This window comes from Euprymna scolopes, chromosome 32 (genome assembly GCF_053919585.1).
Source record: "Euprymna scolopes isolate OS-2025 chromosome 32, ASM5391958v1, whole genome shotgun sequence".
Classification (NCBI taxonomy): domain Eukaryota; kingdom Metazoa; phylum Mollusca; class Cephalopoda; order Sepiida; family Sepiolidae; genus Euprymna; species Euprymna scolopes.
In genome coordinates this window covers 85,175,534-85,200,688 of record NC_136513.1, presented here as the reverse complement: position 1 = coordinate 85,200,688, position 25,155 = coordinate 85,175,534, and the positions used below count along the sequence as shown (strand labels likewise).

Genomic DNA, 25,155 nt, shown 5'->3' with positions numbered 1-25,155 from the left:
ATGACTCAAGTCCAGGTAACCTACATCAAATTTCAAGTGTTTAGACCCAAAACTGGAGTTTCATCGAGTCTGCAAAGGTCAACTCAACTTTGACCTCTTAACTACATTTTTGCCCAGAAACCGATTAAAAAGCTTGCATGTCTACATACCCTTTGTGTAAAATTTCAAACGTTTAGATCCAAAATTGGTTGAATAGTTTACAAGAGACGACAAAGGCAAAAGCTTTTGAACTTTGACCTCCTGGTAGCCAAATTTTCGGCCGAAAACCAATTAAAAAGCTTGTCCTATGTCTTAATATGCTTTATGTAAAATTTCAAATGTTTAGACCAAAAGTTGGCCGATTTTTTTTTTTTTTTTTTTAAATAACTTTACCACCAATTTTGCCCCCTTAACATTTGTTTTGGGCTCAAATAAAGTTAAAAAGTTTGATCTTTGTCCAAGGAATCTACATCTAAAATTTCAAGTGTTTAGATTCAAAATTTGCAGAGGTGTTTGGTAGAGTTTTCAAAATGTAAAATCATTGAACTTTGACAGCCAAATTTCTGTCCAAAGATTGATTGTCCCTAATCTCAATACCCCTTATGTCAAATCTCGAGTCTGTAGACTGAAAATTGACAGTAATTTGGTAGGGAAATGTACACAGACAAGTTCACTTTTTTATATAGATTTTATATTAACTTCTTCCAATTAATGAAAAACCATGCAATAAAAAAAAAAAAAAAAAATCTATCAACTTACCTACAGTAGAATTTTCATAGCCCGTTCTATCATTGTTGGTAATTAAGGACACAGAAAAAAAATGATTTTACCGATGATAAAATAATGGTTTCGATTATTGATTATCGGTAATTATCAGGGGTATTCGGAGACAAAACTTAAGATCACTCCCAGACTTGTACACTAAAATTCTGTAATTTTTAAAGAGAATCTGTTCAGCAGTTTCAGAGTCTATAAGGAACGAAGTCACAAATTTGCATCTATATAATTTTAGAGACTTACAGCTTATATATATATATATATATTATATATATATATATATGCGTGTGTGACTCGTTATTTGGAATAGCCATGTTTTTATGTAATCTCTTCATTAGCATACATTTTGAAAGGATTAAGTATAGCAACTCAACTTGAGCAGAAATATGTTTATGGGAAAGATATGCTTATTCAGTTATATTACACCTTTCATACCAATCCTTTTATTTATGAATCCCAATGTAACTACAGACCATATATTAAATATAACAGCATCTACAGTGTCGATAAAGTCACTGAAGAGTTGAACATCTTGTAATTTTACCATTAATGATATTTTGGAAATTATGGATATATATATATAGCATTGAACAATGTATGCAAGTTATGAAATTGTTTAACTAAAATCAGGAGTCAATTGTTTTGACTCAAAGAACTTATCGATCGCATTTTCAAGCCATCTTAAAAGATTTTATGCTAACAAACCTCCAACCCTGCAAAAATTGAAGGAAAACATCAGGAACGAAGTAAGGAAGTTAAATCGCAATGCAGATATTCTGCAGTCTGTCATGAATAATGTTTTGGAAAGAACACAAATACGCGAAGCTGAAAATGAGAAACATTTAAAAGATATCGTTTTTCAAAAATAAAGATTGTTTGAATTTTACATTTTTTTTTTTTTTTTTTTTTTAATTTTCCAATGTCTTAGTCAGATTGAGTTAAAATTACAGAAAGATATCAAAAATAAAGTATCTATTTATCTTTAAAACCTTCCAGTGACTTTTTGGACGCCCTATATATATATATAACTTCAGTTCCTTCAGTTATAATCGAAACAGAAACCAAAACTTATGACGAATTCTTGGTAACATTAATTATTTACAAAAATAGAAAACTTGAGTGCCATCATTTTAAAGACTTGTTTAATGCAATCTGACTAAGACATTGAGAAATTAAAAACAAATGCAAAATTCAAACAATCTAATGAAGATTGAATTTTTCTTTCAAATTATAGAAAGATATCAAAATAAAATAAGGAATCCAAGTTCAAAAACCTTCAGTGTCTTTTTGGACACCCTGTAGAAATGAATAACAAAACGTCTATATTCCAAGATGTTTATCTTACAGTTTATTTCTTTCAGCAAGTTTAAATGTACAATTCTTGACCGCACCAGTTTCATAGCATGTTATATTTAACATACATCCATAAATAAAAGGATTGGTATAAATAAAGTGTGAAATATAATTGAATATTTTTCCCATAAACATTACACATATTCTTAGTATAATTTTTCATACCTACAGACACTAGTGTTTCATCCTTTCAAAAATCATCAGTACAAGGAGTCACGATTACTGCCGGTCAGGAAATTCAAACCTGGCCACGAAGCCATAACAGACTTCATTAGCAAGGAACAAACCGCTCAGCCAACATTAACCGCAGCGAGAATGTAGTTGAAATTAATATTTATACAAATCGTAAATGTCATTCAAGTAGAGAGTGATTTTAACATCACGATCTGCACACGTGGGCTTTAGTGACTGACTTGTTTTATTTCAACAGAAAGTGTTTAACAATAAGAACAATTCTTAAAGAGGCAGACAATTATTACTATAATTTTTTTATACTTAGACACTAGTGTTTCATCCTTTCAGGAATCGTCAGTGTTGAAACAATTACCATCAATCGGGAGATTCGAACTTGGCCATAATGAGTGCTAGAAGTCTGTTTTTGTGCTTGTTTTTTTTTTTTCCAATTTTCTTTTTTTGGCAAGGATGAGGAGGTCATACTTTTACCTGCTTACAGTATCAATCTTTTATTTAAGTTAGCAAACCAGTCAGGAAGTGGGGGGGGGAGAGAAGATAGAAAGAAAGGAGAAATGGGAAAAAAAAAAAAAAAAAAATCAATGTTAGGTGCATTTTATCTCAGGATTGATTGGTTGGTTGTTTTACGGCATATCAACCCTTTTCAGGTTATTTAATGCCAAATTTAGTGATTTTGAAGAAAAGTTTTTTAATAGAATATATTTGTTTTCTTTTTTTCAAGTCAGTTTCTATTTAACCCATAGTTGGGACCCTAACAGGTACTACCACTCCGGGTCAGAGTGGACCTGGGAGCAATGGCAATTAAAGGGTGGCTCCACACTCCCCAAAACCCGCAAACTGGGGCCTCACCATCGGATATAGTTTAAGGTCATATCAAGGACCTTATCTCAGGAAGCCAATATCTTCAGACAGCCTGATCCGGTAGCAGCAGTTCTTTTTAGGATTCTAATCGCCCCTTTTTAGCTGTTTGCATCTTTCGCAATTTGTTCCCCAGGTATATTGGCCGGATAGGTATTTTTTTTTTTTTTTAAGTGAACTCCTTTATTATTGAAATAAAAATCTGTTTTCATCTTATGCATAAGACCTTAGTATTTCATTCTCTTCTCCATTCAAGCTCTATTTAGGCCACCATCATCAAGAATACCGACTTCAATTAGGGTTGTTACTTCCTTTTTCCTTATCACCTTATTTTCTAAGCATGCAACCGTCGAGATTTTATAGTCATAGTGGATGTTTTCATGTTTTAATTTCAATTTTCTTATTTCGCTTTTGTCAGGGATAGGGCATCCTACTGGGTGCCAGACATTCACCACTATTTTTGAGACTCCAAGAGTTTAAACACAAATTGTTCATATCTCTTGTACTTGGTTAACCGAATATATATTCACAAAGTACTTTGAAAACTACTTCATGATCCTTTTTGCTCCTCTAATTACTGGAATGGTGAAGATCCTAAAATTCCAGTTTTTTTTTTCAATAATACACGCACAGTCCTTACAGGTTTGTTTCATAAGGTTTGGGTTATTTTTCTTTTTAATTTTAGCTTCAATTAGTTTGAAGACATAGGGTTTCCTCCTCGAGCTAAAACTTGATTTTATTCCTATTTAAACTTATATCTGAGGATATGACGTTTCATTATGGGACAAAGTAAAAATTATAGACAGAGGAACAATGGAGAGTAAGACGACTGAAAGAAGCAGCACATATGCTGAGGAATAACCAACTGCTAAGTAGACAAAGTATAGAATTTAATACGATATGGGAACCTTTAATTATAAACCATAGATAATATATACAAGTAAGTAAAAACAGTAATATATGTATAAATATACATTAATATATAGTAATACTTAGTAATAAATAGTGATATTTACAAGAAGAAATAAAAAATAGGTTTAAGGCTCCTATAATTTTTACTAGAATTGTCCGCAAGAACCTGTGGCGCAGTGGTTAGAGTACTAGGAAAAATTAAGTCAAAGTGACATTCTCAACTAAATACATTTAGGACTTCTAATCCGTCATGGCTGACGGAACAAGAGCACGCTACCCCCGTGAAGTAAATAAAAGGTTCCACTCGAAATTCCGTCCAAATTCCTGAGTTCGACAAGATACACCCGAAGAAGGTCGGAGGTTATATCGAGCGAAACGTTGTGGCAATCACTCAAGATGAGAACAGTAGTCCGATGAATAATACTTGTATCTGAGGTTTTGTTGTTTTGTAGTTGCCGTTATCACCTTTTCGCTACAGCTTGGTCAAAGTATTTAAGATTTTCTTTCCGTTGCAACAAACGATAAAATGTTTATTTCAGAGACCATGATATTTTGTTAGCCTTTTCTGTTTGACTATTGAGGTCAAAGTCATTTGAAATGCTATATCAGTAAAGAGTGCCGGCCTTTCAAGGTCTTATGTATTTGCACACCTGTATGCCTCTTTCATAGAACACTGTCCTTTCCCTTTAATATTATCGGTGAAGGCTTATGTTCGGAGTAGGGTTGGGTCCCGGTCGTAAAGTATGCTCAACTATATTTTAATTTGTCCAGATTTCATATATATTACTAGCAGTTCAGCCCAGCTTTGTTGAGGCTTTATATATTGTTCATAATTTTATGTGAGCACCCACAGGAGTTTGACTAGTGTCCAAGTAACCTAAATATAAAATTTAGAGTGTTTAGACCCAAATTAACAAATGATTTTTGCTCAACCACTGATTAAAAAGCTTGCTGCATGTCTGAATATCCTGTATGTAATATTTTAAATGTTTTGACTCAATTGGCTTAATAGTTTGCTAGAGACCGCAAAGGTAACATCTTTGGAACTTTGACCCCTTAGCAGCCAAATTTTCAGGGGGGGGGCGGATTAAAAAGCTTGCCCTATGTCTGAATACACTTTATGTAAATGTCAAATGTTTAAACCAAAAATTGTCTGAGTAATTTGGTAGAGACCGCAGAAGTATTTTTTTTTTTTAATTTAACCCTAATTTTGACCTCGAATCAATTTAAAAAGTTTGATCCATGCCCAAGTAACCTACATCTAAAATTTCAAGTGTTTAGACTAGAGGTGGGATGATTAATCGGAATCTGAAATCGTAAGAATCGTGTATTTTGGGGGGGGGGGTGAGGGAATCTGAATCGCATTGTTAAATACCTTAGATTTACAAGTCTTTCATTATGATTCTTATATTTTTTTTAAAGTTTGTTTGAAATGAGATTAATGCTGTTAAAAACTTGATAAAAAAAGCGTCAGAACTTTTCATAACATTTAATGATATACAAGAATTTTATTAACTACTTTAAGGTAATCTTTATTTTAAAAAGTTTTCTCACTCGTCTCATACATAGGCGCTGTCTGTGTTTCGAAACTTCGAGGCCCACGATTAGTTATGTTTGCATTATTGCAAAACTTTAGTGGCCACGACGCAAAGTAATGTTTTCATTTGTGAGCAAAATTCATTTATGTATAAAACAGCCTAACTACGTAAAGTCCATGAAAAAGTTGAATACTTAACCCTTAGAAAAAAAAATTTACAGTGCTCATTGCGAGTAAAGCATGTTAAAAATCAGTGGTTTACTGGTGACAAAGAAAAAAAAAGGGGGGGGGCTTTTGGGAATTTTTTTTTTTACCGACACTTCCATTAGTAAATGAATGAAAAAGGTCTTGTCAACCATTTTTTTCAAATAAAAAAAAAAAAAAAAAAAAAAAAAAAAGCAAAGTCAAATTATTTAAACACTAAAAGGGTTAATAGAACAGCACGGCAAGTGAATTTAATTTTTTTCTCTTAGAAATTTACATTTCATTAAAATATTCTGCGAATGAAGCAATTAAACATTTCGTTTGGAACTTGGCACAACAAAAACAAAAATGTGAAAAATTTAATTTTAATCCTTTGAACCCTAACTTAGCAAACTAGTCACAGAGCCGTTCAACTAAAGGAACGTAGAGGCTTGGTCGACATTCACCGATGCCTGGTATCACAGTCGTGATGTGAGCATAGATAAAGGTTTCCCAACCCCTAACAAATAAAAAGGTTGTCAAAAACAGCATTAAGGCAGAGGCGATTTCAAAAGTTCAATGACTTATTTAATAGAAATAAATAATTACCAAAAATTTACTTTTTATATATATATACATAAAGACATTAAATAAGAATAAACATTAAAAGGACGTTAAGTATACAATTACGTAATAAAAATATAGAAATAAACCTATGCTAAAGGTAACCTTACGCTACAACAGAATACGGATCACTAATTTGTTTTTTAGGAGTATTCGAGGTCGCTGACAACGAATCTGATAATCAAAATAGTCCCAAAGTCTAGGGGTTCATACCATGCAAACGGTAAATTTGCGACGGGTTTGATAAGATTCCTTGTCAATGACCTCAAATATCCTTAAAAAACAAATTAGTGGTCAGTGTTCTGTTGTAGCATAAAGTCATTTACCAAATCTATTTAGATTTAAAATATATATTTTTTTTTTAAGTCAAATAGGAATAATTTAAGACGATTGAATATAAAAAAAGCTAAAAATTTAAGATTTAGTTATTTTAAATTTTATTTAGAAATATTCTAGAAAGTGGAATAAAAATCAGTGATTGAAGCTGCAAAAAAGTTTTAAAGAGTTATCGAAGATAAACAGAAAATAAATCCAAAAAAAAAAAAAAAAAAAAAAAATGAATCGGGACTTTTTATATTTTTTAATATATAAAATAACTCTTGGAATTGATTGTTATTAATTTCACGGTGCATGTTTAGTTCATGGTTAAAATATTTGTGACTTATCTTCAATAACAGAAATCAAATCATTTTCGAAATTCCCTTAATTGTATTTCCACTTTCGCTGTACCAAATTTCTTTACTACACAAAAAATTTCGATTATATAATGGTACATTTCAAAACAATTCTACAGGAATCGGAAAACATTTTCCTGGAATCAGAAAAATTTAGAAATCGTCCCAACACTAGACCCAAAATTGGCGGAGGAGTTTGGTAGAGTTTTCAAAGGTCAAATCATTGAACTTTGACAGCCATATTTCTGGCTGAAAACTGATTAAAAAAATTTCCCAAATCTCAATACCCCTTATGTCAAATTTCAAGTCTGTAGACTGAAAATTGACAGTACTTTGGTAGGGAAATGTACACAAAAAAAAAAAAAAAAAAAAAAAAAAGTATTTGCGTGCCATCAACTAGAATCGAAACTGAAAGCAAAACTAACATTTTAAAAGGTGGTGACGTTACCATTGTACTAATGTGACACAATGTGATTAAAATAAACTAAGATGAATGTACAAAATGCTTAACGACTTTTCAATTTTGACCCATTTTTGACCCTTAAAATTATTTTAAGGGGCTAAAGACCCATAAAAGAACGGTCCATAAAAAATCCAATCATTTGAGGCCCTTAGCGCCACCTGGCAACTTTTAGTGTCGGAAGAGATAGAGTTTGAAAATATGGAGACAAACACATAGCCTTTTATATAATAGATTTGTGTCACTCAAGAGGTTCTAATAGACAATGATTATTCTCATCCTGAGATGTATTTCTTACAATTATAAACAACATCAGTTGAGGCGTCACTCTTTTCCTTAAAACCAGCCGGTAGTTTCAGAGAAAACTGTCAAAAATAAGGTTGGTGCAAAAATGTTTTCTATACAAGTAAAAAAAAAAAAAATTTTGCACCAACCTAATAACTTGAAATACGAGTTTTCATTGGTTAATACGAATCTATGCCTAGTTTTATTACAGCCTTTCTCATTGGTTGATTTTAATTTTAATCTGCGTTCATGCAGGCAAATTAAACAGAAAAAGTTCCTGAAAATCTTCGAAGTGCGATGGCCGTCTATTCGTTCTTATACATTTTTCACTTTATTGTTAGGTGTTCCACTAAGCTTTAATCTTTATAGCATTTACAAGAAAACACTTATTTAACCAACGTTAATACGAGCCTTTCTCTCACTACATTAAAATAATAACATCGTGAACGTTTCGTTTATTTCTTAGAACTGCTCGTCTTTGGAACACGCTACCACGAGTTGCCTCACAGCTAACGTCTCTTCTGTGAGAAAGAGGTTGCAGGGAAGAGAAAAGAGCACCACCCACTAGGCTACAAAGTCTATTTTGAACTGTCAAGGCAAGATGTGGTAACAGTACTCTGCTCCAGATCTAAAAGATTTTATAATCTTACCCTGCCTTCAGAGTTCAAAATAGACTTCGTAATCTAGTAGGTAATGCTTTTTTCTCTCTTCTCTGCAACCTCTTTCCCATAGAAGAAACGTTACAAGCCTATCTCTGCTTTATCGTTATTTTCATAGCAAGTGCTCGTCTGAGCTCCAATCTTTGTTTCCCTCTCGCCAAACTTTCACAAAAAACACTTGTCTAGCTGAAACCACTATCAATAACCTCCCCCCACGCTTTATCTGTTTAAACAGATAACATGAACAAAGCTTCTTAGCACTGCATACACTTGTGGAACTCCTCCGTTTACCTGCTTTCCAGCTGACTACAATATGGTCGTCTTCAAGTTTAATGAAGCCGTTCACCTTAAGCAATCCAATTTACCAAATTTCCACTATTAACGATTATGATATTGTCCTAGTCACTACCATACACTCATTAACCCTTATTCTCGAGTGGTTTCTGGGTCTTGATAAGTGGTGACTCCTTTGTAAAAAAAAAAAAAAAAATCTTCACACTGCAAGCGAAATTTGGCATCTCAAAATCAACCAAAAGAAGAAATTAGATTCAAAGTGCATGGAATGATTGAATTACCCACCGATAATCAAAGATCGCAACAACCAGCAGGTAGTATCGTTAATAATCTGCAAACGACGTCTAGACTGGCTCGGACATAGCCGAGAATTAGCCCCCAAATGCTCCTGTGGACATCTGATTAAGAAATGAATACCAAAAATGAACTAAAAGCGAACAATGGAGAGAGATTTGATCGCAACAAGGAAACTGGACGGACGTTGTAGATATGACTTCAGCGAAAACGATGGTATAATTTCAGGTACTTGTACAGTTTGATCAAGACATTAAAAAATGAAAAATATCGAGAAAAAAAAAAGTTATATTGTACGTATCCGTTTTGACAAAGATCTTCGAAAACTTTCACTTGATTAAATTTTTTTTTCCAGCGGGGGGGGGGGGAAGTTTTCATGAGAGTCTGAAGCCAGACATCTTGGATTTGTGTTAACTTTGAATTTTAGAAGCGACACTCCCTCCCCCATCTAACTTTTCTTCCTAAAATCGAACCTTTTGCTCGATATCATGAATTGCTTTTTCGCTGTAAAATAAAAACTGAATTAAGTGAAATTTTTTTTTTTTCTCTGAGAACTTCATTTCATAACAGATGCGTACAATATAAACTTTTCGATATTTTCATTTTTTAATGTCTTTACTAAACTGTACAAGTACCTAATTTGACTACCTCCTGCGTCGCAAGCAGCAGTGTTCCTACTTCTAAGCAAATCCAATCAGTAGTTTCTTTCGGCCAGTCACAGAATAAAGGAAAGAGTAAGTTAAACAAACGGACGAAGAAAGAGTAGCTTGTAGAAGCTAGTAAGTTTTTTTATGCTCGTTCACGCAGCATGCCAACCTAACCCTTTCAACTAATTGAACACACCAGATCAAAGAAATTAGATATCAGGTTTTTACGGTTTAACAGCGTTCTTTACGCCTTAATGTCTGCCCATGCAACCAGATCGTATTTTTTTTTCAAAATTAAATTGATTTGAAACGTTATTTTATACATAAAACAAATTGAAGTGTTCGTTGTCGATCTTTTTTTTTTTTTTGTCAAAGAGGAAAACGCAAAAATTTTTTTAAATAAACCCTTATTAAAAAATAACTGCAATAAACAGGATATATTTTTTCCTTACATATTTACCACGGTTAACTAAAAAGTTATTTACAATTTACCACGATTAATGTACAATTTACAAGGGTTTATTTGCAATGACTTATTTACCACGGTTTATCATTTTTTTATGACGTGACCCAGCATCGTTTAACCGTGGCTATTCTTGATATTCATAAATGACCTGATAAAATTGTTTCTGAGGACACCACTATAATAGGCACGAGAGGAACACAGATGAACTCATATCTAAGGAAATGGCAGAAACACTAGAGGATGACCTCAAATCTGTAGTGGAATGGAGGACAAAAATAGATGGTCACAATGCTGCCAAGACTAAGCTTGTTTCCTTCAATAATTACAAGAAACCTTCTCTACCACCAATAGCAATGGCCAAGAACATTACCCGAAAGTACTTCCTTTAAACTCCTTGGCCTAACTGGAATAGATACATAAAGAGCATTGCCAAGGCTGCTGCGAAAAGGTGGGCTCTACCATGCTAGAAAACTACTTACGCCTGAAAGTATCCTGTACCTCTATAAGGCCACCATTCGCCCATGTATAGAGTACTGTTGTCGCATTTGGGATGGTGCATCTGCTATTTGTCTCACCCCTGGACAGGGTTCAAGAGAGTCGCCAACATAAGTCACCTAGGTTTCAGCCTCTGTCCCATCAACGAAATGTTGCATCCCTCCGCCTGTTCTACAAATACTCTAATGGCAAATACTCTGACGAACTACAAGCACTTGTATCCCTTCGACGTGAATACCCCCTATAAATAGCTAAATCCAATCCTTTCACAGTAGACATCCCTAGGTGTAAGAAAGCCTTTTACTTCAGTTTCTTCCCCAGAGCTAGACTTCGGAACTCCCTTCCGGGATTCTGCTTTCCCAACTGTACTGACATGCAGAAGTTCACGTGTCATGTGAACAGACATCTTGCTACTCATCTCCCTTCATAATACCCCTGCAACTAATATCCCCGATAGTAGCCCCTACTTGAAAGTGGCACCGTCGTGCCATTTTTTTGTTGGGGGGGGGTGAAAATTGAATAGCTGAAAACACTATCAATAATCCCCCTCCCACTCTTTATTTGTGCCTAAACCTAAATTCCATGATCAAAGCTTCTTAGAACTGCACGCCTGTGGAATGGTTTTCAGTTTTCCAGCTGTCTATAATATGGTTGTCTTCAAGTCCAACTGGAACAAGTTCCTGATGAGCCGTTACACTCAAGTTAACAAATTTACCGAACTTCCATTACTATATTGTCCTTTTGACTATTGTACACTCTTTAACCCCTTGAGTGGCCTCTCGGCCTTAAGTGGTGACGCCTATGTAAAAAATTTAAAAAAATTAAAAGAAAAAATTTTATCTTCACTTTAAATATGTGAGAAAAATAAGTTAAACTCCGTTGACTTAATTGGAGGTCAAGAGGGCCAGACTCTTGACTTTGCAAGACGTGACGCTTTTGGCTCTAGCTTATACCTGCTGCTGGTTGGAAGTGATTTGCATATGTTACAGTTATTTAAGAACATTACTTCCTTCCAACCAAGGGGTCTTACAGCAGCAGTCTTGTCCGCCTAAAAATACCTTCCGTTACCCACACCATTTGGGTGGGAAAAGGTGCTCCTGTGGCTTACTTCTGGGACTCTTTCAGAAGAAATTTTTTTTTTGCATGGGGGTCACCACTTATCAAGGCCCAAAAGCCACTCAGGGATAAGGGTTATTGCATGTACAGTAATCAATGAGATAGTATTGTAGTAATCATTAGTATTAGGGGTTTTGATAGAGTGTTTTAAGGGGGCGGTTTGTCAGGAGTTTGTTTATGTTGGACTTGAAGACGTCCAAGTTGTAGTCAGGTGGGAAACAGGAAAGCGGCAGAGAGTTCCACTGGCGTGCAGTTCTAAGAAAGCTTTGCTCATGGAATCTATGTTTTGATTTAGGCACAGATAAAGAGCGGGGAAAATTATTGACAGTAGTTTCAGCCAGACGGGTGTTTGTGAAAGATTGGCGAGGGGGGGGATGAGAGATTGGAGCTCAGACGAGCACCTGCCATGGAAATAACGATAAACAAAGACAGGCTCACAATGTCTCTTCTGTGGGAGAGAGGTTGCTGGGAAGAGAAAAGGGCATCCCCCACTAAACCACAAAGTCTATTTTATACTCTGTCAAGGCAGGATAGGCTGTTTTTAGCAGCTCCTGCCAAGATGTGGCAGCAGTACTCCATTCTTGGACGTACTTGGCTTTTATACAGACAGAATTGCATCAGGGGCGAGATATTTTCTGGAGTGGTAGAAGGATCCCATTTTCCCAGCATCCCTGGCAACAGATTTGATGTACGTGTTCCATTTTAGATCAGGAGTAAAGGTCAAACCCAGAAGCTTGTCAAAATATGGAGCCTCCTCAAGATGAGAGCCATCCATTTCAATTGATGCCAGATGGGGATCAGAGTGTTGATGATGTAAAGATAGAAGCTTGGTTTTAGATGCATTAAAAGTGACCAGCCACCTCTTCCCCCATTGTACCACGTGCTCAAGATCAGAGGAGAGAGAATTAGAGAACTTTGTCATTTACGGCCTTTGATGTGTTGCCATAGATGGTCGTGTCATCAGCATAGATGTCAACGAATGATTTAAGTACGTGTTTTCGGAAAGCATTGATGTAGATCAGGAAGAGTTGGGCCCAGGATAGACCCCTGGGGGACTCCAGCATTAATACTGTGGGCCTCTGATTTCTGTCCATCAACCACTATTCTTATGAACCTATCAGAGAAATGATTTAATGATTGAGAAAACATTTCCAGTAATACCCTAGTTGGAAATCTTGAAGTAGGCCCTTATGCCATACCTTATCGAAGGCCTTCGATATGTCCAGAGCAATTGCCCTGGAAAGGAAACCTTCGTCAAGAGATTCACTAATCCTATGTGATATAACTGTTAGCACATCTGCTGTAGATCTTGCAGAGCGGAAATCATATTGCATGTCACTAAAAAGGTTGTTTCTGTTGAGGTGGTTGACTACTTTATTTAATATGGATTCCAACAACTTACTCATGGCACACAGGAGACTTATTGGTCTGTACTGAGAGGGAGATGACTTCACCTGAGAACTTAATTTTTTGCCTTTACTAGAGTTCTGAAGCACAGGCTTATGATTTATAGTCTTGTTTCTTGACTCCTGCCAGAGCGGGGCGTTAAAGAGCATCTCTCCCCCCCCTCTCTGGCTTTCTTACTCTTTCTATTTTCTCTCTCTGTGTCTATTAGAGAATAGAGAAGAGGGAGAGGGAGGGAAAGAGAGGTGAATAACGTGGACAGTGGACACGTTTGCAGAAGGGTCAGCTGACCAGATGACGTGGTGTCATGTGATGAGGTTAGCTGATTCTTTCTTGGCAGTTTGGTTTCGGGTGTTGAAGACAGACGGCTTTTCAGCTGTCCCCCCCCCCCTGGGCTGGGGAGGACGCTGACGTGTACCAAGCAAGCAAGCAAGGTTCACCTCCATTCTGTGTCGACCTTTGGAAGGTGAATAAAAACATAAAACCTTAATTATCATCTTGGAGTGAATTCTTCATCCAACAGGCCAGCTTCCCTCCAAGAGACAATGAAACCAGAGGAACAACCGACGACACATGAATGAAAAGGTATGTTAAGAAATGCATGTACACAAACACACACCCACGAAGACATGAACAATAAGATTAGAAACTAGACGATCACGTACACGAATCTCCTTCTTGACACTATTCCCTTTATGATACAATCTACTTTATGACACCCCACTATATAACATGGGGGGGGTCACTATTTAAGAATATTTTGCAACCTCAACACCAGAATCAACTGATTTATCCACTACGTTGGTGTCCGAGAAATTTGACACGGTTTATTTACACTAGTTAATTTAAGATTTATCATGGTTTACTGAGGATTTATTTACTAAAGTTAATTTACAAAGATTTATTTGCCATGGTCCATTTACCACAATTTTTTTCTCGACTAGCAGTTCAGCCTGGGGGGGGGGGCTATGTACTATTCATAACTTTATATGCATACATTTATTAAAAAGTTTTACTCCTGCTCACGTAATCTAAAATTTCAAGTTTTTAGACCCAAAATTGGCAGAGAAGTTTTGTAGAGTCTGCAAAGGTCAACTCTTTCAACTGACTTGGCAGCCAAATTTTCGCTTAAAAATTGATTAAAAAGCTTGCATGTCTGAGTACCTTTTATGTAAAATTTCAAACGTTTATACTCAAAATTGGCTGAATAGTTTGATAGAGTCTGCAAAAGTTAAATCTTGAACTTTGAGCCCTCGATAGCCAAATTTTCGCCCAAAAACTGATTAAAAAGCTTACTGCATGTCTGAGTACCCTTTATGTAAAATTTCAAATGTTTAGACCCGAAATTAGCTTAGTTTGCTAGAGACTGCAAATATTAAATCTTTAACTGACACCTTGGCAGCCAAATTTTCGGCAAAAAAAAAAAAAAAAAAAAAAAAAAAAAATTAAAAAGCTTCCCCTATGTTGGAATGCACTATGTAAAATATCAAATATTTAGACCAAAAATTGCCTAAGTCATTTGGTAGAGACCGCAGAGGTCAATTTTTTTTTTTTTTTTTTTTTTTTTTTTTTTTAAACGTTGACTCCTTAGCATTTGTTTTGGGCTCAAATCAAGTTATAAAGTTGGATCCATGTTCAAAGAACCTATATTCAAAATTTCAAGTGTTTAGACTCAAAATTGGCTAAGGAGTTTGGGAGTGTTCAAGGAAATAAGCTTTGTTCATGGAATCTACACTTAGATTTAGGCACAGAGTAGGAAAAGTTCTTGACAATGGTTGTATTAGGGAAACGCCAGCCAATGCTGGGTAGAAGGCATTTATTCAGTTATTTGTTCATCTATCGGTCTATCCAATTATTTGTCTAACAGTAAATAAGAGATTGAATTGTGGGAAACAAATTGAGCTAGCATGCAGGTGCAGAAAGGATTAGTCAAAGGGTCATGTTGTAACATGTATCAAACTTGGTTGACTGATCAGTTTGCACTGGAAATATCCGATGAGGGACTGGACATGACATGTCAGGTGTTCCAGTTTGAATAAACCGAGTTAAGTTGAGGAGTTGGTTTTGAGACGCCAAGAAAGACAGATGGGCTAAAACGGGCTTCCCATGTAGGAGGGGAGAACCCTCCCAAACCAAAGATGGTCATTCACTCCAGTTCTGTTGTGACGAGATGCCTGGAAGTGAATAAAGAATATATATAAAATACATTCGCCTTGGGTCCCTGTCTTGAAGCGTTTCCTTTAAACAGGTTCCAACTCAAGGAGCAGCAGCAACAGGTATGTTATGTTATGTGTATTATGTTTTTTGACACCCACACATCAACACTAGATAAGCAACGGGCCGTTAAGGTAGACATTTACGCACGAGGACAGTGTCATACCACAAAACACACGTACAATATAAACACAAGTTAATTAAATCAAGAAAAGGTGTTAATGCACTTACTGATCCGCGCTATTTTTAAAATCGTATTTCCAAGTTTAAATGTTTTTTTATTCAATTGTAAGGTTAAAGTACAGATTAGGTACAAAACACCCTCCCCATGTTAAGAATGGCTTTTTAAATAACATTTCAGCACAGATCAATAAGTGCATGAGTACCCAAGAAAATATAAAAATAAGATTTAGATAAATTTAAGTTGTAGATAGACAAGTGCTTTGTGAAAGTTTGGCAAGAGGGTGAAAGGCATAGATTGGGGTTCAGTCGAGCATTTACCATGAAAATAAAGCAGAGACAGGTTAGCAAGGTTTCTGTGGAAAAGAGGTTACAAAGAGAAAAGGGTATTACTAGGTTTTGAACTGTCAAGGAAGGAGATGGTGACCTCAGCAGCTCCTGCCTAGATGTGGCAGCAGTACTAAGTGACTTTTGGAATGTGGTATCTGTGCTCTGTGACGGTCGTGTACAAATTTTTTTCTGTAGGTTTTGAAAATGGGTTCAATTCTAAATAAACACTACCTTGTTAGAAGACTAGAATTTGGTTATGGTTTTAATGGCAGCCATCTTAAAAGCTGAAAAGATCAGAATAAAATGCATAAAAAAATTCCTTCGGCTCCCAAATCAATAGGTTAGACCATTACTGTAATGAACTGTTCTGTTGATTGTGGTATAATGCTGGTTAATGTAGGTCTTATGAAAGCTAGTTGTGGTATTCGTTGGAAACAAGTCCAAAAACTTCGTTAAAAAGTTAAGACGCCGGAAGTAGACTTTGAGTATTGAATGAAAGTCATTAAGTACGAAACCATACGGAAATTTAAAAATATATTAGTTTTAACACTTGTGCTATCATGAAACGGTACATAAAAGGAGACAGGAACTTTTAACCCGGAAGTTGGCACACACGTTTCAATTTAGGTATGGAAGCACAGAATCGATACAATTTTCCTGCTTCCTCCCCCAATGTAAAAAGTAAAATCTAAAAATGTTGGTACTTGTACAGTTTAATCAAGACATTAAAAAAAAAATGAAGGGTTTGTATTACTGTACACAGATTCGAAAAAGTTGTCAAAAAACAAATATATAACATAAATGTTATCAAAGGCAAGATATATTTTTCTTGTTTTTATTCAAAAAGGATTCCTCCGCGATGCAACAAGTCACTTCACTACGCGCGTGCGCATGCATCATGTGAGAAAACACGACTGAAGGCGGCGAAATGGCGTGAAGTAGTCCCAGGGGGTCATACCATGCAACCGGTAAATTTGCGATGGGTTTGATTATCAGATTCGTTGTTAGCGACTTCGAATACCTCTGAAAACAAATTAGATTGGTTGGTGTTCTGTTGTAGCGGAAGGTAACATTTATCCGTCTTGGTAACATACTCGTCACGTAACGAAGAGGCCATATTACAAAAACTACGTAAATTGATCAAGTAGGGGTTTGTATTACTGTACACACAGGTTCGAAAAAGTTGTCAAACAAATATGTTAAAGGCAAGATAAGTTACTTTTCAACCTAATTGGATATGTTTTTATTCAACTCGAAAAACAGTATTTACCGATGTATTGGAAAATTTTAAATGCCGAACACGTTAAGTTTGGGAAAAGGAGTTAAAAATAAAAATTGTTAAAACCCCACCGAATATGTCATGGTAGCAGTAATCTGGAAGAAAGAGCCTGTTTTCTCCGTTTAACTATAGATGGCGTTACTGTCTGTCCACCCAGTTATGGAAGCACAAAATATATATAATGGCACCCTTGAAATAAATGTTTTTGTTATAATTTTAAACATGATTTTTTTGTTTTGTTTTTTCTTTTCAAACATTTACGTTTTGTTGCTTGTTTATTTTCAAACATTTACTTTTGTTTTGGAAACATTTACGTTTTTGTTTTTCCAAACACATTTACGTTTTTTTTTTGTTTTTTTTGCAAACATTTTGTTTGATATTTTTTCTTCAAATATAGTTTCTATTTTTTTTATTTTATTTTGCAAACATGCGCAATCTATTACGATCTTTGTCGCCAATTAACCCTTGCCAAACCACAATGGATGCAATTGTTAACATTGTACCTCTAAGTGACATGTCTTTTGAGTATTCCTTAAAGGATGTTCTTAGAAACGTCAAAAGAGTAAATGTTTGAAAATAAAACTTAAATGTTTGCACCCCCCCCCAAAAAAAAAATGTTTAAAATATAACATTTCAAGGGTGCCATTATATACATTGTGCTTCCGTAACTGGGTGGACAGACAGTAACGCCACCTATAGTCAAACTGAGGAAACAGGCTCTTTCTTCCAGATTACCCATTGAGCGAGGTTCTAACAGTATTATGTATATTTTTTTTAACTCGTCGTGTTCAGCGGAGAGTTCGGCGCCATCTTGAATTTTCCAATAAACACTGTTTTTCGAGCTGAAAATAAGTAGAAAAGCAACGTATCTTGCCTTTGATATATATTATATATATATATATATATATATTATATATATATTTTAACTTTTTCGAATCTATGTGTATAGTAATACAAACCCATTTATTTTTTGCTTACTCATCAAATGAGTTAAAACTTAATCAATTTACGTGATTTTTGGAATCTGACATCGTTCCGTGACGATTTGAATACTAAATATGATTAAACATGGGTGGGTTCCCATGTAAATAATGTCCCCCTGTTTCTACTTTCGTTTTTTCTAACTCACATGCCTATTCCGAATTCGTAGCAGTGCAGTGAGCCTAAATAGACTTTTCTTAAAAAAAAAAAAAAAAAAAAAATCATTGTTATTTTTTAGTTTAATCGATTTCAAACTAAGTTGTACAGTAGAAATTACATTAAAACAAATTTTATTTCGAATTATTTAATCAAAACGTCCCATATTTTATTTGATTACTAAATAAAAAGGTTTTCTAGCAAATTAAATTACCTAATTTAATAAATTATGTAAAAATTAAATAACTTGAATACTATGAAAAAAAAAAAAAAAAAAAAAAAAAAAAAAAAAAAAAAAAAGTAAAACTTTTTTTGTCAATGTCAAGTTTCTTTCCAACTCCTCCAAAATCTTTAAAATGACTTTACGTTTTCATTAGTGCTGAAAACGAATATCACATTTAAATTTGGGGCAGATAAGTAGTTTTCATGATATGAAGAAATTACAGTGCTCGTGCAGCGAGTGATCCGCACTATTTTTTAAATCTTATTTCCAAGTTTAAAGTTTTGATATTTTTTTTATTCAAGTGTAAGGTTTAAGTATAGAACAGGTACAAAACACCCACCCCATGTTAAGAATGGCTTTTTTAAATAACGTTATTTACGTCCGGATCCCTCTCTGCACTAGTACCGAAAATTCATCGACTGTTTTTAAGGCAAAAACTTATAAGTAAAATGACTATTTTACATCTATAGGGACACATTTCTTCACGGACAAGGCTAGACGGCTAACGCGAACGTGTGGTTTTTACTTCCTTCTGTCCATCCGTAGTTCAAAACAAGAACAAACTACTCCCGGCGTTTCGATAACATAAATGATTATGTAATTGCGGCTTTTGCAAGTAGTCGTTTAAAAAAAATGTATTTAAAATAATGGAATTTAAAATATAAATATGGATAAATTCTTAATGAAGAATGGAAGTACACATTGAATAGTATTTTATAAGTCATTTTTTGGAATTTATATTTGTTATAATCGAAGTAAAGTTTCGTTGATTTTCTTCAAATTTTTTAAAGACCGATTAAGAAAATATTGCATAATTTGCTAATAAGCCTGTCATGTTTTGAATTTTGGTCTGCTTCTTTAATTGAAAAAAAATAAAAAGGGGGTTTGAATTACATTTTTCAAGTAGTTATAAGATTGGAAAGAGGTCGAAGTCAATTTTCACGCATTTTTAATGTCGGTTCCTGACACTTACCACAACACCACACGCCCCTCCACCGCCTCCCTAATGTAAACAGAATGTGGAATTAGAAACTGCAGAAGCACCTGTTAACTATAGAAGTTCTATAATGAAAGAGCGAAAAAACAAATGTTCTTGTAAACTTACTGACAACAGGATTAGCATCCTAAATTAGATGAAAATGAACGAATCTCTTAGTAAAGAAAAAAAAAAAAATTGTCATTTTAAAGTTTTTGGAGTTGGAAAGAAACTTGACATTGACCAAAAAAAAGTCTTCGTATACTTTTGTCTCCCTGTTTCTACTTCCGTAAGTCCACTGATGTGGACCCACCCCTGCTACGAATTTCGGAATAGAGGTACGTGAGCAAGAAAAAACGAAAGTAGAAACAGGGAGACGAAAAAAAACACGAGAACCTCGGTTTTCACATCGTAAACGAATACGGAAATTTTCGGGACTGACTCTGGATTTTTATGTCGATGGTCAATATTTTTACGCCCCAACCTCCATGTTAAGACCAGCTTTCGGAATAAACCAGACTTCGAAAGCCTTAACATGGGGAGGTTAGGGGGTGTTTATACTAGGGCAGGTAGTAAAAAAAAAAAAAAAAGTCGATATTCGGGACTGACTTCGTACGAACTGAAATCCCCCTGGCTCATTCCTGACAAGTACTTTTGAAATAAGAATTATAGAAATAAGAATGAGAAACCTAAAGTTTTTAATTCAACTTTTATTTATTGTAACTTAATTTTATTTATTTCCCCACCCCCGGGGACAAGGCTGAGTAAATATAGTTGAAGTGAAATAGAATCACCAAGATGGACACAGTAGTCTAAAAAATCCAAAAAGGATAAAAAAAAAAAAAATTTAAATTAAAAAAAATGGAAATGTTACTTACGTCGTCGGGGTTTTCAGCTAATGTCACGGAAGCAGCGATCGATCCAATAATCAAGAAATCCAATAGACGAAAAAGAAACATTTTTTTTTTTTTAAGATATTAAAAAAAAAAAAAAAAAATTAAAACACACAAACCAGAATTAAAAAAAAAATATAAGTTTTTATGTGTGTTTTTAAGGCGGATTTTGACCTTTTGTTTTGAAACAACAGTATTTAAAGTGCCTCTGTCGGCCGAGTATTGTGGAGTCTACATAAGTTTTATTTTCTGTTTGTTAAAAGTCCACCAGAGAGAGAGAGAGAGAGAGCGAGCGAGAAAGGGAAGATTCTATTAAACAGGTTGTTGTTGTTGTGTTTGAGAATCGGGGAGGGAGGGCACTAGATTTTCATACTTTTACTGTGAATTAGGTCGAGGGAGGAAAGGGTTGAACTCAACAAAATTGAAATTTTTTCAGGCACCTCCCCCTCTCTCTCTCCCTCTTTCTTTCTTTCTTTCTTTCTTTCTCTTTCTCTCTGCGCATGTAGAAAATATTTAAATAAATATATATTTAAATAATAAATTATATATATATATATATATATGTATGTATATATATATATATGTATATATATATATATATATATATATATATGTATATATATATATATATATATATATATATATGTATATATATATATATACACACACATACACACACACTTATACTTTTCTGTTATATATTTGTTTTTGTTCGCGATACTTTTCGAATGAATTTAATTATTTATACGTAAGTGTATTTTTACCTAAAGACGAGTTGAGAATAATTTTCCCTTTGACCAATTTGGTACCCACCAAAATGGGGAGCGCCGGCATATATATTCTTTTTAAATATATAATTATCCACTGACACGTGTTTACTGTTTCAGCCACTCTGATGAGTCGTAGACGACGAAACACGCGTCAGTGGATAATTATATTTTAAAAACAAGATATATATATATATATATATATATATATATATATATATATATATATATATATATATATATATATATATATATATATATATATCAAGTTTGTCCGTCTCGGTATTTATTTACTTCCCCACGAGACCATTTTTAATGTGTGTATGTGAAGAGGGGCAGCTCCCCAAAAAGGGGCACTTTAGAAGTAGGCCAAATAAAAACTGCTTTAGTATATAGACTGGTTTCCTTCCATTGACTAAGCATTAGCATCAAAACAGATACTGTATTTATTTGCTTCCCCACGAGAACAAAATGTGAAATGAGGTCGTTTTTAATGTGGGGAGAAAAAAAACCACCTCCACCAAGAAAGGGCAGGGTTTGGTTTACCGCACACATAGATTCGAAAAAGTTGTCAAAATAAAACAAAAACAAATATATAACAAATAAATGTTATCAAAGGCAAGGTAAGTTTCTTTTCTACCTAACTGGATATGTTTTTAGTGTTTTTATTTAATGTAACATGTTTATTCAGCTCGAAAAACATACAGTGTTTACCGATGTATTGGTAAATTATAATGGCACCCGACTCTCTCTTTGACACGGTAAGTTTGGGAAAAGGAGTTAAAAATTAAAAAAAAAACTATACAAAATACTGTTAAAAACCCACCGATTATATGTCAGTCTATGTTACGGTAACATATATTGAGCGAGTTTCTAACAGTATTTTGTGTAGCTTTTTATTTATAATTCCTTTTCCCAAACTTACCGTGTCAAAGAGAGAGTCGGGCGGGGCGCCATTATAAATTTTCCAATACATAAACACTGCATGTTTTTCGAGCTGAATAAACATGTTACATTAAATAAAAACACTCGAAAATGATCTATTGATCCAGTTAGGTAGAAAAGTAACTTATCTTGCCTTTGATAACATTCATTTGTCATATATTTGTTTTTTGACAACTTTTTCGAATCTATGTGTACAAACCCGAAAGGGGCAGGGGCACTCTCTGGCAGTTACAATAATACAAATTGCCTTATAGAAATAGAAAGGGGTTCCCCTTCATTTACTAGGGACAAATTAATTTAAGTATAGCATCAGAACAGATACTACACTTGGATTTATATATTTTATTTTGAAAAACAAGAGTTCATCCCGAGGGTGAGGTCCTACTTTTTCTATCTCTTTCGATTTCCCTTGCCCCCTTTCTCCTTCTAAATGTATTCTATCTTCAGATGTTTCGGGGGGGGGGGGGTTACGACCTGCCCCAGCATAGTGTATAAACACCCCCAACATCCCCCATGTTAAAAACGGCTTTCGAGTTCCTATTTACAATGCCTCCCCACGGGACAGAGTTAGACACCAGGGTCGTTTTTTAACGTGGAGAAAAGGAACAAAAATAAAAATTGTCTCAGTCGTGAAGGATTTCTCCTCCACTGACAGAGAACAAGAAATTGAAGTGCAGCATCTGAAGAACAGATACTACACTTTGAGATATTAAATCCTTTATTCATGTTAAAAATACATTGAAAACCAACAATGAACAAAAAACTTAGGCACATGGCCAACTCAAAAGGGGGGATTGTGGGTGTCGTTGGTCATCCTTGTCACTCCAGAACTAAACAAAATCAAAAGTTTCTCCCAGCTAGTATCTTTCACCATAATACCGCATTCACCCTTTCATACCGAGGGGACATCCTACTTAACTCCCAATTGTTTTAAAACATTTTTATTGACGTGTAAAAACAAAACAAGATAACAATAAAAATGGTACAATAATTCATTTGTGTCGAGAGCGGGGGAAAAAAAGGGGGGGTAGTAGGACCCTCCCAACCCCGTCTAGTCGATAGACTGCCCGTTCCACTGGAAGGCCAAGTCGTCCTTAACATGAGGAGGTTAGGGGTGTTTATACTACGCTGGGGCAGGTCGTAAAAATATACTGATGTCTCTTTTTTCGATAAAATTATCACGTCGTTAATACCAAGAATTTAAGTCGCCAATAGTAACAATTTTTGGTATTCGTTATAAGATAGAATCGACAGATCGAATTTTTTTAATATGTCGTTTAAAGCAAAAACAATATTACATAGTTACTGATCATGTCGAAAATAGTAATATATCCAAAAATTACGAAAACTCATCGAGTAGAACAACTGCGAATGTTTTTTTTTAGTAAAGAAGTAGGTTATAAATGTCGGTGTAATCTAAATTTTGCGTACCGAGTTATGTCCCCTGTGTGTAAACTCTTCACTGTCTACTTTAACATGAAAAATGCAATTTTACCCAATTTTCCGTAAAAATTGCTTTTAACTATAAATAACTTTCTACTCAACGAATTTTCGTAATTTTTGGATATATTACTATTTTCGACATGACAATCAAGTACGTAATATTGTTTTTGCTTAAAACCGCATTATAAAAAATATCTGTCGAAGCAAAGCACCCAGTTTAATTCATAAAGATTTTTATTATTATTATTATTATTATTATTATTAGCGTGAGAAACCTGTGTAGTACTAGTCCAATCGGTATTTCATCACAAATGAAGTAATAACAATACCCTGTGCAACCTCCGTTAGAAGTTAATGCACGGGAAGTACAGACCCACGCACATCTCTCTCTCTCTCTCTCTCTCTCTCTCTCTCTCTCTCTCTCTCTCTCTCTCTCTCCTTTGTCTTTTGGCTCGGAGCAAGTGTTGTATCTGTTAGTGTACTGATATTAAACTACATCTTTTCTGTCTTCGCTCAGTGAAGGAGAAATGCTTCTAGACTGGGGCAGTTTTCATTTTTGTCTCAATCCAGTGCTGCTGCTGCTCCGTTTTGAAGAGCTGGATTTTTTCCCAACATTAAAACTAGACACACTGTTCTGAGATTTCACAGGAGACAAGTAAATAAGGTCCTTCCTATCCTCACACTCTTTTTTACTCTCTCTTTCTATAATTTTCATTCTAGTTCACCCACCTCCTCTCTCTACGGTCCGGGTCCGGACCCCCGTTCTTAGTATCTCCCTTTCCTCTGTTGCAAGACAAATAAATGTTTGAAGCCAAATTTTTCAAGAAAAAAGGTAAAAAAAAAAAAAAAAAAAAAAGGCCAAATTAGAAACTGGAGCGACACTTTTAGGCAGGGTTGCCAATTTAGCGGGTTTCCCGCTAGAGCTGGAGAGTTCGTTTGGAATCTAGCGGGTAAATTTTGGATCTAGCAGCTAGCGGTTTTTTTCTCCAAAATCTGGAGATTTCGTTTTGAAGAAATTCAAGCCGGAAAAAAAAAAACGCAAACATAATAAGATTTATAAGATATACACAGCTAATAGCGACCCGGTCAAGACAAGGTTTAAAAAAAAGTTCAGTGTTTTAACTGTAAATTTTCTAAGGCGTTGCCAAGTAGGTGTGAAGTGAACACTTCAAAATGAATTTGGCCCTCGGGACAAGATCAAAGTGTAGCATCTGTTCCGACAGATACTGCAAGCTATGACTAGCTATGACTAGCTATGACTAGCAAAGACCAGATGTGGGGGCAACCCCACATGCCTGACCTTTAACCAGCTCCCATTTCCCACCTCTCGGGAGCTGGTCCCCTTTTTCCCTTCCCCCTCCCTTCACTCCTCACATTAAAAATTGGCCTTGTGCCTAATTTGCTCGGTGGGGGAGCAAATAAATACCATCTGTTCCGACAGATACTGCACTTAAGATAATTTGTACCAGTCAATGGAGGGGAAACCCTCTATACTGGGACAATTATTATTTTTGGTAACCAGAGTGACCCCTTTTAGGGGAGCTGGTTTTTACCTCACA

The 25,155-nt window shown here is 35.0% G+C and overlaps 1 protein-coding gene across 1 annotated transcript in view; it reads right to left on the bottom strand.

The window, feature by feature from the left end:
- Positions 1-20,826, bottom strand: part of LOC145256463 (uncharacterized) — a 167,544-nt gene extending 146,718 nt beyond the window's left edge. Inside the window, exon 1 of the mRNA XM_080115394.1 lies at positions 20,427-20,826. Coding sequence (XP_079971520.1) covers positions 20,427-20,507 — 81 coding nt within the window. The 5' untranslated portion in view covers positions 20,508-20,826. The remainder of the gene's footprint in view (positions 1-20,426) is intronic.
- Positions 20,827-25,155: the final 4,329 nt, after the last annotated feature.